This window comes from Nothoprocta perdicaria, unplaced genomic scaffold (genome assembly GCF_003342845.1).
Source record: "Nothoprocta perdicaria isolate Ctin4 unplaced genomic scaffold, notPer1 scaffold_8, whole genome shotgun sequence".
Classification (NCBI taxonomy): Eukaryota; Metazoa; Chordata; class Aves; order Tinamiformes; family Tinamidae; genus Nothoprocta; species Nothoprocta perdicaria.
Genome location: NW_020456087.1, coordinates 5,387,427 through 5,401,047, shown reverse-complemented (window position 1 = coordinate 5,401,047; position 13,621 = coordinate 5,387,427). Strand labels below are relative to the sequence as shown.

Genomic DNA, 13,621 nt, shown 5'->3' with positions numbered 1-13,621 from the left:
ATAACTACCTTGAGCATCCATAAATGAGCAGTGATGTCATACCAAATTCGGTGTATGCTGCTTAAAGGATTATCTGTTGAAACTTGCTTATGACTGAAGCTACTGCACCAAATTCCGGCGTAAATATTGGCACTGCCCCAAAAGAATTAATGAGCCCATACTTTATATTCTCCTTATACAATCTGCTCACAGACACTAGAATAATCAATTTTCCTTAAAAATAAATTTATAATCACCAATATATATGGGAAGAAAAGCCATTTTAAATGGATTTCTACCTCATTAAGCTCTTCCTAATGAGTCTAGGGATACAGTTTTAGAGTAAATGAACAGAAGGTATTTTATTTAAACTCAGTTAATTTTATTTAAAAACAGCTCATACTTAACAATACCCTACAGCTCACTAAAATGATTASTTCAGTCTCTCAGTTCACATACTAACCACCTACTGTGATTTCCTCTTCTTCCACAAAGGTTTGCTTTAGAGAGAGCAACTTCACAAAACACCCATGCAAAAAGGAATGATATTTTAAAACCACACCGGACAGGAGCTGTAGGACACTGTAGAAATGGCTAGTATTGAAAGCATATTGTTTCTTGCTCTTCTAGAAATAACTTCTATACTGAGGACGGGTAATATAATTTGGCTTCTGTCTAGTGCTGGAAAGTTTTCATCTCCTTATTWTTTTTTTTTTAACCTGGCTTTAAAAATAAAAGCTTCAATCTTCAAATTAATTTAGCAAGGCTGAATTCTGTATCAATCCATCCTTGCTTTGCTGAAGCCAATGTTATTTAAAACTTATATCTGTCAAAACTCTACAGACGGGAAGAAGGCACGTCTCCTAATTTAGGAACTGTTCAATGAATATCAGCATATGTAGCCAGAAATATGAAAGATGATAGAAGGAGCAGTTACAGTGCTTTAACTCTTCTTAATATCTGTGGAAGAGCATTTCAGAACTAGGCCCATTTTTTTTTTTTTTTTCAGATCTTAATTAAGAGGCTTGGCTATACAGATCTCTTTTCTTTACTACTTTCTTTTTTGTTCTCTCTGCAYGCTCTGAAGCAGTAGTATTGTTAAGAAGAAATTCTCCAGTATGATCAGTTCATCTTAGTAAAATCAAAAACAAGCATTAGATACACATACTTAAAAAAAAACAACTATTATTTTGTTTGCTAACTGCTTTTGTTTTCACACAGAAGCTGAACAGCATGTTTTACTTAGACCAAGCATGTAATATTTTGCCCACGGTAATAATTAATAAACAATATTTTATTTCTCTATTTCTCATCAAAAGAAGACACAAGCTCCTACAGCGGTAAGGCACTGTTAAGTTGTTCATGTACTCCAAAGGTGTATCCCTTGTATCTTTGCCTACCTGTCCCTCCTTAGAGGATAGCACTGACAGATCACAAACCCCAGCTTTCTTTTGCAAAGGCTACAGTATTGCTGATCTCCTCTTAKGCTAGCAGCAAGGACCCTCCTGCTTTCTTTACCCCTTATGTATCATACACGCTACTTTTAGGTATTTGCAAAGGAAACTCCTCAATTTCTGCAAATCCSATCTTTTCAAGTTCTTCCCTGAAGTTAAACAGCTGGTTTGTTGTGACCATGTTTTTCATGCAGACTTGTAATTGAGGTGTCTTCCCTTTGTGTCCCTCCATTTTGGTCACCCTGTAATCTGCAAGCTCCTTGAGTCAGACACTCCCTGTGCTGTAGGTCTACCAAGTAYCCGGCCTCTCCTAAACCTCACTGGGCACCTGCTGTTATTTAAATACATTAATAACCCGCAATAAGATGGRCACATGAGATCGCTTAGGAAATAAGCACATGGCATTGGTGCTTGTGGGCTTGGATCGCCTGCCTTCGGAAGTGAAAACAGACCCACTTTGACACCTAATCAATCCAGTGGGCGCAACCCTGTGTGTGCAGCGGTGCTCAGGGCCAGAGGAGATATATATGTATAATACACGTATGTGTGTGTATGTCTGTATGCACCCGTGGGTGTGGGCGGTCTCGCGCACCGCCTGAGGCGCGGGCGCGCAGGCAAGGGCGGCGCATCCCGCTGCCCCGGAAGGGCTGCGCGYGCGGCGGGCCGGGCGGCCATGGCGGCGGCGCGGCCCGTGCTGGCGCGGGCGCTGCTGCAGCAGTGCGTGTCCGCCCGGCTCCAGGTGACGCCGCCCGGGCCGCGCGGCGACGCCGAGTGGGTGGAGGTAACGTGCGGGGCCCGGGGCTGTCCCTGCGCCGCTTCTTGCCTGAGCTCCTCTCGGCGTCCCGGCGTGTAGGCGCCCCCGGCAGCGGGAGGGCTGCGCGGGGCATCCCCCGGGCTGCTGCCCTGCCTCTGAGCAGCGCGCTGCGATCGGAAGGAAAAAATGCTTCGGGCGAAGAAAAAGGCTTAGTTTTAACARGAGCGTAATGGAAGATTGCTTGGGCTGTGCTGAGTTCTTCCTGAGACTTGGGTTTATTTTGAGCCGATTTAGTTTAGGAAAGAATGCCGTGGCTTCTAGTATGAACATCAGCATAATGCTGGTGGCAAATAGCTGGTTTTGAAACAAAAGGATCATCGTTAATTGCTGCTTCAGGAAGAGCTCTGCAGTGTGCTTGAGGAAGGAAGGCTGGGTGCAGCCGTGGAAGCAGTGGGTCTGAACTTGGGAGGGTGGCTTGTTTACAGACTGCCTATGATCTGAAAGCCGGGCTTTAGGATGTAGACCATCACAGAGCTTAGGGACCGTAAATCATAAAAATCGTAATTTCTCTCCTCCTATAGCCATATGGTGGAGCAGGTAGTGAGGCCTCCAGACTATTAGAACTGTGTGTACTGCCTCAGGCTACTTACCAAAGCGTGAAGGCCGCCTTTGGGATGCGCTGTGCTGCCATGGTTAGCACTGTTTATGAATTATCTACTGTAGGATAATCGGTCTATGTAGGCCTGAAACATTTAGCTTTTGTGGGTTTTGTTTTTTGTCTTCTGTTTTTATAACAATCAGAAGACAGCAGATGGAGCTACATTAGTAGTTCACAAAAGTATTAAAAGGTAAAAATTCTAATATGCTTGTGAGATTGCTCAACAGATATAAAGTTTTTTAAAAAATAAAGTATACTTGCCCATGTCTTCCCGTTTTCATTGTTTGACTGTCTCATTGCTCTTAAAATGCCTCCTCGTTACTCAGAAGAGGCAGGTGGAGGCASCAGATCTAGTTTCTGCAGTGTGGTCTGGGAAAACAGATCATTTTCTTACAGAAAGCGTGTGCCATAGCACTGATGCTCGTTAGGCTGAAATGTATCCGTGCATTGCATTAAGGTAATGAGCTCTCAAAGTAGGAACCATGGTGAAAGTTGCTCGGCACTACATTATTTTTCTTTGGAAGTATCCTGTTTCCAGCTCATAATCTTGAGTGGTCCTCTAGCAGGTAAAAGCAGAAAARTCTTTGTGCCTGCTGTCCTTTAAACTATTAGAGAAGAGGCATATGGTTTTGCTTGTACATATTACAGCTAAATATATTAAAATGAGGCTATGCTRTTAAAAACTCTTATTTGAAGCTTCAAATCTCTTAACCAAAATCACTGGAAAAGCAATAGCAGTAAGGAATCTGTAGGATATTTGGCCAAAATAAGCAGCAGGTATTTCCCACATACAGAACTTCATATTTTGTCTTACAAGGCTTTCCAGGATACCTTGACTTTTTAAAATAAGTCTTGYATAGCAAGAGCAAGTTACCCTGCAGCAAAAAGGCTCTGAAAAGTTCATGGTCTCTTTGGCATGACTGCTTTGGAGRTAACTGAAATGAATCTTTGCTTGGGATGTTCCCTGCTAGGATAATACTGCTCTTTGTATATACTCTGTATTTATTTAAAGAAATACAAGCCTCATAAACTGGTACTTACCTAAGCTAATGTATGCCTGGTATTTCAGAACAACCTTGAAGTAGGTCCTCACTGTGAGGATTTCTAATGTACTATATATAGCACATAATGTAGGTGGCCTGGAATAGCTTCTGGGATTGAAAGGATTTATGCAGGTACTTCAGGAATTTTGGAGTGGATGTTCTTTATCTGGAAAAGACGTTAGGACTGTTGTGACTAATATTATGCACTTGTGATAAATCCTCTTCTGACCTATATAGGATTGCAACAATGTTTTGTTTATGAAGAAACATCAATTAGAGGGCATCCATCAAATATTTGTATGTACAGCAAACTTTTTTTGGTGTGGGGTTGGGGGAGAGGGAGCCGAGAAGGGAATTCTTTTATATATTAGAGCTGAAATAAGAGATTTAGTATATTGCACAGCTTTGGAATAAAAAAAAAAAAAAAAAAAAAAAGATGATTATTCTGCTAAAAATAAAACCAGACTAAATAGACTGAAAAAACTCTCCCTTATCTTATTTCCCCAGGTGGTGGTTCTACTTAAGATAGGAAAAAGAGATGTGAAGTACCAGGTTCAGGCTTATTCTGTGACCTATAGTAGATTGCCATCTCCTTGCCACAACTGAATCTATGAAATATGAATAAATCTTCTCTAGAGGTAGTGAATCTRAATTTGAAATGGAAATGCCAAAGAATAATTTATACAAGTTAGTTTTACAAACTGACACTGTAAGCTGTGGTCCTAAGTGTCTCAGTTTTCCTTATCAATTGCATTACTTTTTTTTCTTCTGAAATAGAAGAGTTTGTTTTACAGAATAAATTTGTTTTGCTAATAAATCCTGAAATATTTAGGGGAGTGCAGTTGGGGAAGTAGTTGTTTCTTTTTTTCTGTTAAAAAGCTAAAAAGGAGCATTTGGAGGCAGCATTGTTAAGGCTGACTGGTCTTTTGGGGGACTGAGTATTGAACGGTTGATATTGCAGGTTGCCTGATGTGATAGTAAAGTGTTTGTGGTGCAAAGTAATGTGCTTTGCTGGTTTATTTATGAAAGCATCTTCCTGATAACAGAATGATTTCCCAGACCAACTACRTGCCTATCATAAAGCTCCTTACAGTGGTTGTCCTTTAATTTAAAAATGTTGCTTTGTGTTATCTTGTAGGCTTTGATTGCTTACAGAGGACTTTGACAAATGCCTTTGTTGGAAGGTTCAAAGTTCCTGGGACTGAAAAAGAATACATATTCATACTTAATCTTTACCTATCCATCTTTAAAACTTGTAGATGATATGTGGTTTTCCTTGATTTTCTTAACTGRGTTCCTGCCAAAGATATTTTTACATATGTCTCTTATCAGTTTCAAAAATATTGAATACCAGAAGTCTCAAATTAGACTGAGCGTCTGTGTGTTCCATRGGGTAGTCCCTTCTAATGTAGTGGTCAGATGTATGTGTCATGAAATTATTTGGCCTATTTTGTCATAAATTATAAATAGTTATATATATGCATTTGAGCTCTTTTACTTATATCCTAGTGCTGGCCTGTTTCTGGTACTGGCCTAGCATGTATGGATAGCTAATTTTGACAGCTTATATCGCTCTCACATTTGAACAGATAGTTTGAAACTTCATTTGAGGGTCAGGTCATATAACTTCTTTAACTGTTTATGGAATATGGGAATATTCTGCAGTGGTCAAAATGAGCTTTTAAAAAGGAGCCCTTTGCAGCCTTCAAAACAATCTCAGCATGYGATGTTTTTCTACATCTCTCATTCTGAGTGCTCAGAAGAGCATTCTTGTTTCAGAAGTTAGTCACCAGAAAAAAATAGTTGAGAAGGCACATTTTTTTCAGTCAGTGCCTTGGGCATTCTGCTCAATCCTTGCAGTAACAAAGGGAGAACTTATATGCCTCTTACATTTAGTTAAGCRCTATTTCTATCTGAGCAACTTTTCTTTTTAACAAAAGGGAGTGTGGGGGAGAATGTGAAAAAGRTATCTTTAAGAAACCATTCACGTTCTGTATCCTTTTGCAGTGACAACATCATGCTCCTTGCCCCAATATAGCTAGCGTCTTTGAAGTTGTATTTTACAGTTACTATAAGCTGATACTTTTTTCTCGTGAGMATATAAGCATACTTATTCCTGACAAAGCAGGTGGCGGTTTGCCAAAGCCTGTGTATTGTATGCCTGGGGGCATACAAGTATCCTTGCTGTTTGCTTCGATCATAATCTTAATTTCTGCAAAGACTTTTTCTTGACAACTGAAGAAGTCAAACCCTCTAAGCGTACTTGTGGATGACACAGCCACTGTTGGTTGCAGATCCTATCAGTTTCTCCTAATTTACCAGTTGTTACATATGTATTCGTTGTGAACTATACAAAAGTAGAAGAGCTACAAAAGAATTGCCCTGTGCATTCCTCTCTATACTGACCTGATTTCTTTCTTGGTTCTTACAAATAGTCTCTGAATGAAGGCTAAAGAAATAGTATAACCTTGAGTCTATGGAAGTTGGGGAAAGGCCATACTTTAAATGTTTCATCCCAAGTGTTAATACTCCTAATACATTATAAATGTTAAGATTCTTAATACATTATAATATTCTGTACACCTCGAAGCTGTTATTGATCACCCTATTTAAATCTGTAATTAAGTGTTTTTCTCATATGATCCTTTACTGTGTGTATATTTTTAACATGTAAATATAATTCATTTTACTGACAAGTCCTTTGCTAGTTTTCATATTATGTAATTGGAATAAAATTCATGATGCACACTTAAATATTTTACCYATAAGTTTGATAATCAACAATAGAAAATCATGTAAGCTTTTTTTCTTAAGTAATCTAACTCATCTTGTTTCTGCTTTTGATTATATTAACCTATGTAAATCTGTATTTACAATGCTTTGTATAATACTATTCATTGTAAATTCTAACTAAATTTGTCTTCACATTAAGGTAATTAATTGGTTTAATTGTATATAGAAGCACTGTGCAGATAATCAGTATATACCTCAATAGTCTGCACTGTAGGACCTATAGATGTATGTCTGAAGCTATGGTAAAACTGGAGTATGGTACAGGTGCTCTGGGGAACTTTATTTTCCTGTTAATTTGTCTTTTTTTAATGACAGTTTTGATGCTAAGTGCGTGGTGGACATGGGGGAAAATGTTAATACACTTCTGTGAAATCTTTTGTAGATCCAGAGAGGGCTTGTTATCTACATATGCTTCTTCAAAGGTGCTGATGAAGATCTTATTCCAAAAATTGGTATGATATATTCTTCCTTACAAAACCTTGTATTGCTTAAAGGAGAATTAAGAAAAGTGATTGAAGAGGAAAAGTCAGCAACCACTTGGATTAAAGGAAGTCAAAAACCTCCCTACAGCATTATTCCAAGTCAAACAACTGTCTGAAAGTTTCTCTTTTATTGCTGTTTTCATCTCTGTCCATTTGCTAATGATTGATGTGCTACGAAGTCGGTTAGCACTGAATGTTCTTGGTAACATCCCAGGAAATACAGAAAATGATGCGCCAATTCGCCAATTCTCTGGCATGTTATATATATATGTGTGTGTGTATGTGTATATATATATATATATATATATATATATAAAATCAGGCAATAGCTACAGTCCAAGACTGAGCTCAATTTAAGGAAAACTATTTGCAAGTGGTTTATGGCTTGATTTAAGGAATACTTTAATTCTGATCTTGCCGTATGTGCAGTATTTTGAGAACCAGAGCCAGCAGAGGGAGTTGGCTGGTAATTAGTGTCTTCCTCCTCTTGTTTCAGACATACTATCTATACTGTTAGTCATTCAAGTGTAATTTTTCACATTAGAAGTAATGAGGAGCRTCTGCAGTTCTTGTCTTCTTCCCAGCACCCATTTTAATATTGACATCAAAATGGAGAAGATACTGTGAATAAGGCCAAATGGTTATGATTTTTTCTCAGCCTTCATCCCATGTGGTTTTGTTTTTGTTTTTAGCTTTTATTTTATTTCTTTCCATCTGTCAGCAGTGCTGGATCACATGGAGARAATCAGTAATCCCACATATTCAGCACAAAAGCATAACCTTGCTTTTTTAGGGGAGTTTGGTTATTTTATAACTATTGCTAGGTGMAGCAGAAAGACCTGGGAGTGCATAAGCACAGGTGCTACTGCAAGTGCTGAGAGCAGCTCCCATAGGGTTCCATCTCAGTCTTGGAGGTCACAGTTGTTATGATGTTAAACTACCTTGAAATCTTTGGGTGTGTTTAAAATAACCTGATATGAAAGTTCATGTTGTGCTTGCAAGAGTTTCATGAGAATATTACTTACGAGTAAAAGCCTTTCAGTTGCAARACAGCTGAAGTAGGGCAGAAATGAAAGCTCTGTCTCCTAGTAGGAGATTCATCCACTACCACCAACTGTCTTAAGGGATATTTTTCCTAAATATATTTTGAATATTGAATTTTTTGTTGCTTCTGAATTGTAACTTTTTGCTTCAAACAAAATTCTTCTGTTAAACTTATTGAATTTAGGAGGATCTGAGATCTGACATTTATCTTTCCCTCTTCTCTCAGAAGAAAAGCTGAGACCTCCACATTGCAAAGTGTAATTCTGCAGGGCACTCTAGCTCAGGCTGAGCTGCTGAACCTGCRTCACTGTCCATACTGTCCACGTTGCTTCAGCAGAATCATGTGGGGTTTTGACATTGCTACAGTTATAAATAGAATTAAAAGCAATCCAAGATAGAAACTTACCCAAAGTGTATTAAAGATTTCCCTACCTTCTACCTTGTATAATCTGCTTGATGCTCACACAAGCAACATCTGTACCACAAGTAATCAGGGCTTGGCTCTTAGGTTTCTGTGGGGAGCTTCTGCTGGAATCAAGTTGAGAATTTTAGCTGGCCAACCTCTTCCCCCAAAAAAACTTTTCGACATACTATATTAATATAATCTCTCATTCTTCACAATATTCAGAAATCTTAGTCTGATGATAATATTGACTGCCTGTGTTTTTTCATTAAAATTGGCCCCTTAAAATATTTTAGCTATACTCAGTAATTTGATTATTAGAGTTCAGATAAAGAACTAACAAAATACTTAAAATATTTTATTAAATAGTTTGTCACATAGCTCTCAATTCCTGCTTTGTTATAGTGTTATGTTTAATTTTTGTTACACTAATTCTTGTTTTATTTTTCTTTGCAGTCAATATGCTGCTGAATGTTCAGTTAAGTGAAAATGAAAGTGGCAAGTACGTTTCTGTTCTTGATTTGCCAGGCAATGTGCTAATCATACCACAAGCTACGCTAGGTGGTAAGCCCAAAGGAAAAAGGATGCAGTACCACACCAACATTGAAAAAGAAAAAGGGTTTGAGCTTTATTCTCAGTTTGTGTCTTTGTGTGAGAAAGAAGTGGCTGCCAATGCCAAGTGTGTGGAAGCAGGTGTTTTGGTTAAGCATGGCWCATATGGAAACAGACAGGTGTTAAACCTGGATACAAATGGACCTTTCACTCATCTGATTGAATTTTGAAAAAAAAAATAAATATTATTTTGGATACAGTGTTGGCTCTCAATTATATTGCTTTTTATTTTTAAGCATTAAATTATTTTTAAGCATTAATCTTTAAACTAGAAATACTTTCTACCTCACAAAAATATTGGAAGTAAAAATTCACTGAATTCTTAACCTCTCAGTGCTACTTAATGCAGGCTGTCCCCACTGCATTGGGAATTTGCAGAGGTGGGCTGCTTTTGGGTGGTACTCGGATTGAACACAGCACATACCTCCATTCCTGGGGCCTTGAGGAGGAAATAGGGAGGCATGTTAGAGACTGAAGTTACTGAACTGCCTTATTGGCTTTACACTGTCTCTCCTGCTGTGTACTGCTGGCTGCCTGCTCTGACTTAGTCCATGTTCTGTTTTCCTTGTCTTGTTGAATATTCATTTGTTTCATAACATAGCCTCAGGAAAAGTACTAAAACACAAAAACAAAAATAAAAATGGTATGATATAGGCTGTCATTTCACTTTTCTCTCTGCCTGAATTCCTTTCCTCCACCTATCTACTGAGTCTGTAAAGCAGAGACTGGTTTATATCCCTTATATGTCATGACAAGACCAGGGCAGAGACAATTTCACATGTTTCTATCTTCTGATAGAAGATGCTGCTGGAAAACAAAATAGCTGGGTCGTGTATCCTACAGATTGCAGTAAGTCTTAAGTTATTATGTGAAGTAATGAACTGTTTTATGTTTCATTATATAAGCTTAAATTGTGAATCAGTATTTCACAGACACACAGTATTTATGAATATCTTGCCACTATTTTTAATCAAGTTGGATGTTTAATCTGTAGACTCAAAATCTGTAGACTCAAAGTACATAATGAGTCACACTTTGAACAGATAAAAAGTAATTAGTTTTGCTACAAGAAAGTAATACTTTTTTTGTATTGCCATAATGTGTAGTTAGTAATTATGAAATACCTAAGAATGCTGAATTCCTGGCAATTGTGTTCTTATAGCTGAAAGAAAAACTATTCACATAAATGGTCTGAAAATAGTATTTAGGTCTCAAATTACATATTCATTAATAATKAACAGTTTTGACATGCTATATGAATCATGTGCCAAGTTTTTAATAGAGATGTGTGAATAAGATTGTAAAGTTCATCCTGATTTTTGTTTTCTGCTTGGGAGGCAGGAAGGGAACCTTTATGTTGTGGATCAAATCCTGAAATATCCTGAGTAACAGCACTTCTCACTGACCTTACGGGAATCAGTAGATCTCAAGCACTGATCCTCTGAGGCCTAACAGAAAATCTGTAGGGCACTTTTTTTTCTCTCTCTCTCTCCTCGCTCCAGAAAAATCTTCAGAAACCTGACAGTTCTCTTGTATTTCAAAGGTTCTACAGATTCGAGGAAAGATGATGTTGAAGTTAGTGTAAAATAGACTTTAAACTGAATTCTACCTTGATGTCACTTACCAAAAAAAAAAAAAAAAGTTCTTATGTAAAAGATGTGCCTTGTCCTAAGAACTACTGAAATATGACTCAATTTTCTGTRAATGCAGGATGATATTTTTGGATGTTTACTTATCTGCCCGTGTTAGATACCTTTATCTATCTTGAGATAGAGATTTCTGCAGTCTTTTGCTACAGCCAAAATTGACTGCTCATTGAGTGGTGTCCTTTATTCTGTGTTATTTACATTTATTATTGATTTATGATCCATTTACTGAAAGAAGCCATCATAACAGGGTGGACCATATTGATGAAAAATTGATTAAAATAATTTTTCAAGGCCACATGCTCATATCTTTCTGACATGAATATATGCCTTAAGCAGTGACATGGCACTGCTTTAGAAAGTTTTTATTCTGTAGCTAAACTAAAGCTCCAATAATTCTCCTATTCTACACTTAGAGATTATCTGTTAGATGACGTGGTATTCTGACTTCCTTGAAATAAGTCTTTATGTCAGTCTAGTCTGAGATCTGGGAGGAGGGCTCAAATATCATACAGTAATTCTTAGTCCAGGTCTTCTCTAACTCATTTGCAGTGTGTGCACACCCAGTGAACATGCGTGGACTATGGACTGTGCTCATAAAACTAACGAGTTCAGGTGCAATTGCTTATGGTCTGGTCTGTTGTGCTCCTGCTTCCTTTGCGTGCCCTTCATGACCATCTTTATCTCTGTTACCTATAGTGTGCAACCTGCAAATATTAATATAAAATTGCAGGGTAATAAACATCTCTTCTTACGCTTTCTCCCTCTGAAAAATCTATGACRTAGTGACTTTGTCTTCACCAAAGTRCAACTTAAAAATRCTTTTCATTTATCTAATCTTTTACTTTTGCTGTCCATGGCAAAGCTCTCAAAATATGTAGCACTTTATTTGAATATGATGGGTAGGTGTCTGCTAATTTGTTTTCTTGCATAATTGACCTACTTTGCTCATTTAAATGGAATGGGTATGCAGATGTTCATCCAAACGTGAAAACAGGTTTTGTGATCTTCAGATGTGGCACATGGGCATTGCATTATCAATTTTTTTTAGCAATTTTCCTGTGGCTCTATGACCCTGTGTAGCCTTGTAGTCCATTAATATCCTATTGCTAGTAACAGGCAACTACTGTTGTCCTGAGTTTGCAAGGCTCACAACCGAGGCCTATCAGACTTGATTTTTCTGAACTTTCCTTGGCCTTCCTGGAGCCTTGATTTTACCTGTTTTAGTTGTAATATTTTTTTAAGGATGGAAATCTATGGCTAATATGTTTCTGTTTTGCTTTGTGTGGTATAACCACAGTTTTTATAAAGTAACAAGTATCATGTGAAATGTGATACTAATCATGTGACACTAATCATGTGAAATGTGATACTAATCCTTTGTTAATAAACTAGGTATTCTTTGTTAATAAACTAGGTACTTCTCTACTATAGTGTAGAGAAGTAACAGATCTGTTTGATGCCTTGAAAAGAGAAGGCACAAGATAAAGTGTAGAGGAGGACTGAATTGAGCTAAGAGATGAGGCTCAGGCTGGAGACCCCAAGGTTAGAAACAAATCGCTAGTGGTCAAGTAAAGAAATGCAGACCTGGTGCTAGATAAAAGCAGGTATTTTTCTTTTTGCCCATGATAACATTTTGAATGTAATCACTGCAGACTGTTGCTTACTGATCTTGATGRCATATACTTGGTAGCCTATTGGATATTGGCCTGTTTCTGCAGTGTCTTTGACAGGGTGTTTCAGTGTAACTGTGATGCCTGGTCTTGTTTAGTACAGAAGCTAAACAAGAGTTCCTTTTTCTGCTCTAACTCTGTGCAACCTCTTTAGTCACTTCCTGAGAARTGAGTTCCATTCAGTCTGAGGCACTTGGTTTCGAGTAGTGCAGACCATATGAACCTCACCTGTCATATAAAAATAGCTTCTTTGGAGACAGGAGTTCAAATCTCTTAATTTTCCRTTATTTTCTGGTTTAGTTCCTAACATTCTCCATTTCTCCCTAGGGGCTTCTGTGAATAAGTTGTGTATCTGTTCTGAAGCTAGAGTGGAATATTACTGAGTGCTAGAGCAGCACTGCTCGTTGCCTGAGGTCTGTTCTTGTGTTTCTTGTAAAATACTGTTTCTTGTAGCAGTACTGCTGGGTTGCCTGAGTCTGTCGCCAAGCTCCTGTGTGACTGGCTTGATTTCTTCATTTCTCAGTTATCCGCTAATGTAGGTACCCGTAGTATATCATGTAGGCATATTGAGGAAAACCAAAGACTCGCTGTGTTAGTGCATTGCCTAGGACTGAGACCTGTCTGCAGATCCACAAACTGCTTTGCCTTAGAAATTGGGCTCAAAGTAAAGACAGAGAACTTGAGCTGCTGCTCTCAAGCTCTGTCTTGGGTAAAGATTGCTCAAAATCTCAGACTTATCAGTTTAGGTAATCAGGAGAGAAAAACAAAAACAAACAAAACCTTAGCAGTTAAAACAGCCTGAGTAGTATGAAAGTATTGCAAATTTCCTATTTTAACCAGCACTGCCTACTAGTCTAATTATTGCCTGCATGTGGCTTCAGGCAAAGCAATTTTTCTGCTCCACTTTTTCCAACTATAAGATGAAACTAGAATGAAAAGCAAGAAAAGGGGTTTTAAAATCACTGCTTTTTTATTAAAGGCAGAAAGTCACCTTTATTCTTCTTGCTTTGGAAAGCAGGGGCTGGAGCTGCATGAGTTTGACTTTGTCTTTTCTACCTCAGCTTCTGCCTCACAAATGTA

At 38.0% G+C, this 13,621-nt stretch overlaps 1 protein-coding gene across 1 annotated transcript; it reads left to right on the top strand.

Annotated features, from left to right (window-relative positions):
• The first annotated feature begins 2,106 nt into the window (after window positions 1–2,106).
• On the top strand, window positions 2,107–9,401 carry DTD2 (D-tyrosyl-tRNA deacylase 2 (putative)). The gene is made up of 3 exons (XM_026051887.1): window positions 2,107–2,214; window positions 7,064–7,133; window positions 9,067–9,401. The coding sequence occupies exons 1-3, from the start codon at window positions 2,107–2,109 to the stop codon at window positions 9,390–9,392; spliced, it is 504 nt and encodes a 167-aa protein (XP_025907672.1). The 3' UTR covers window positions 9,393–9,401.
• The last annotated feature ends 4,220 nt before the right edge of the window (window positions 9,402–13,621 follow it).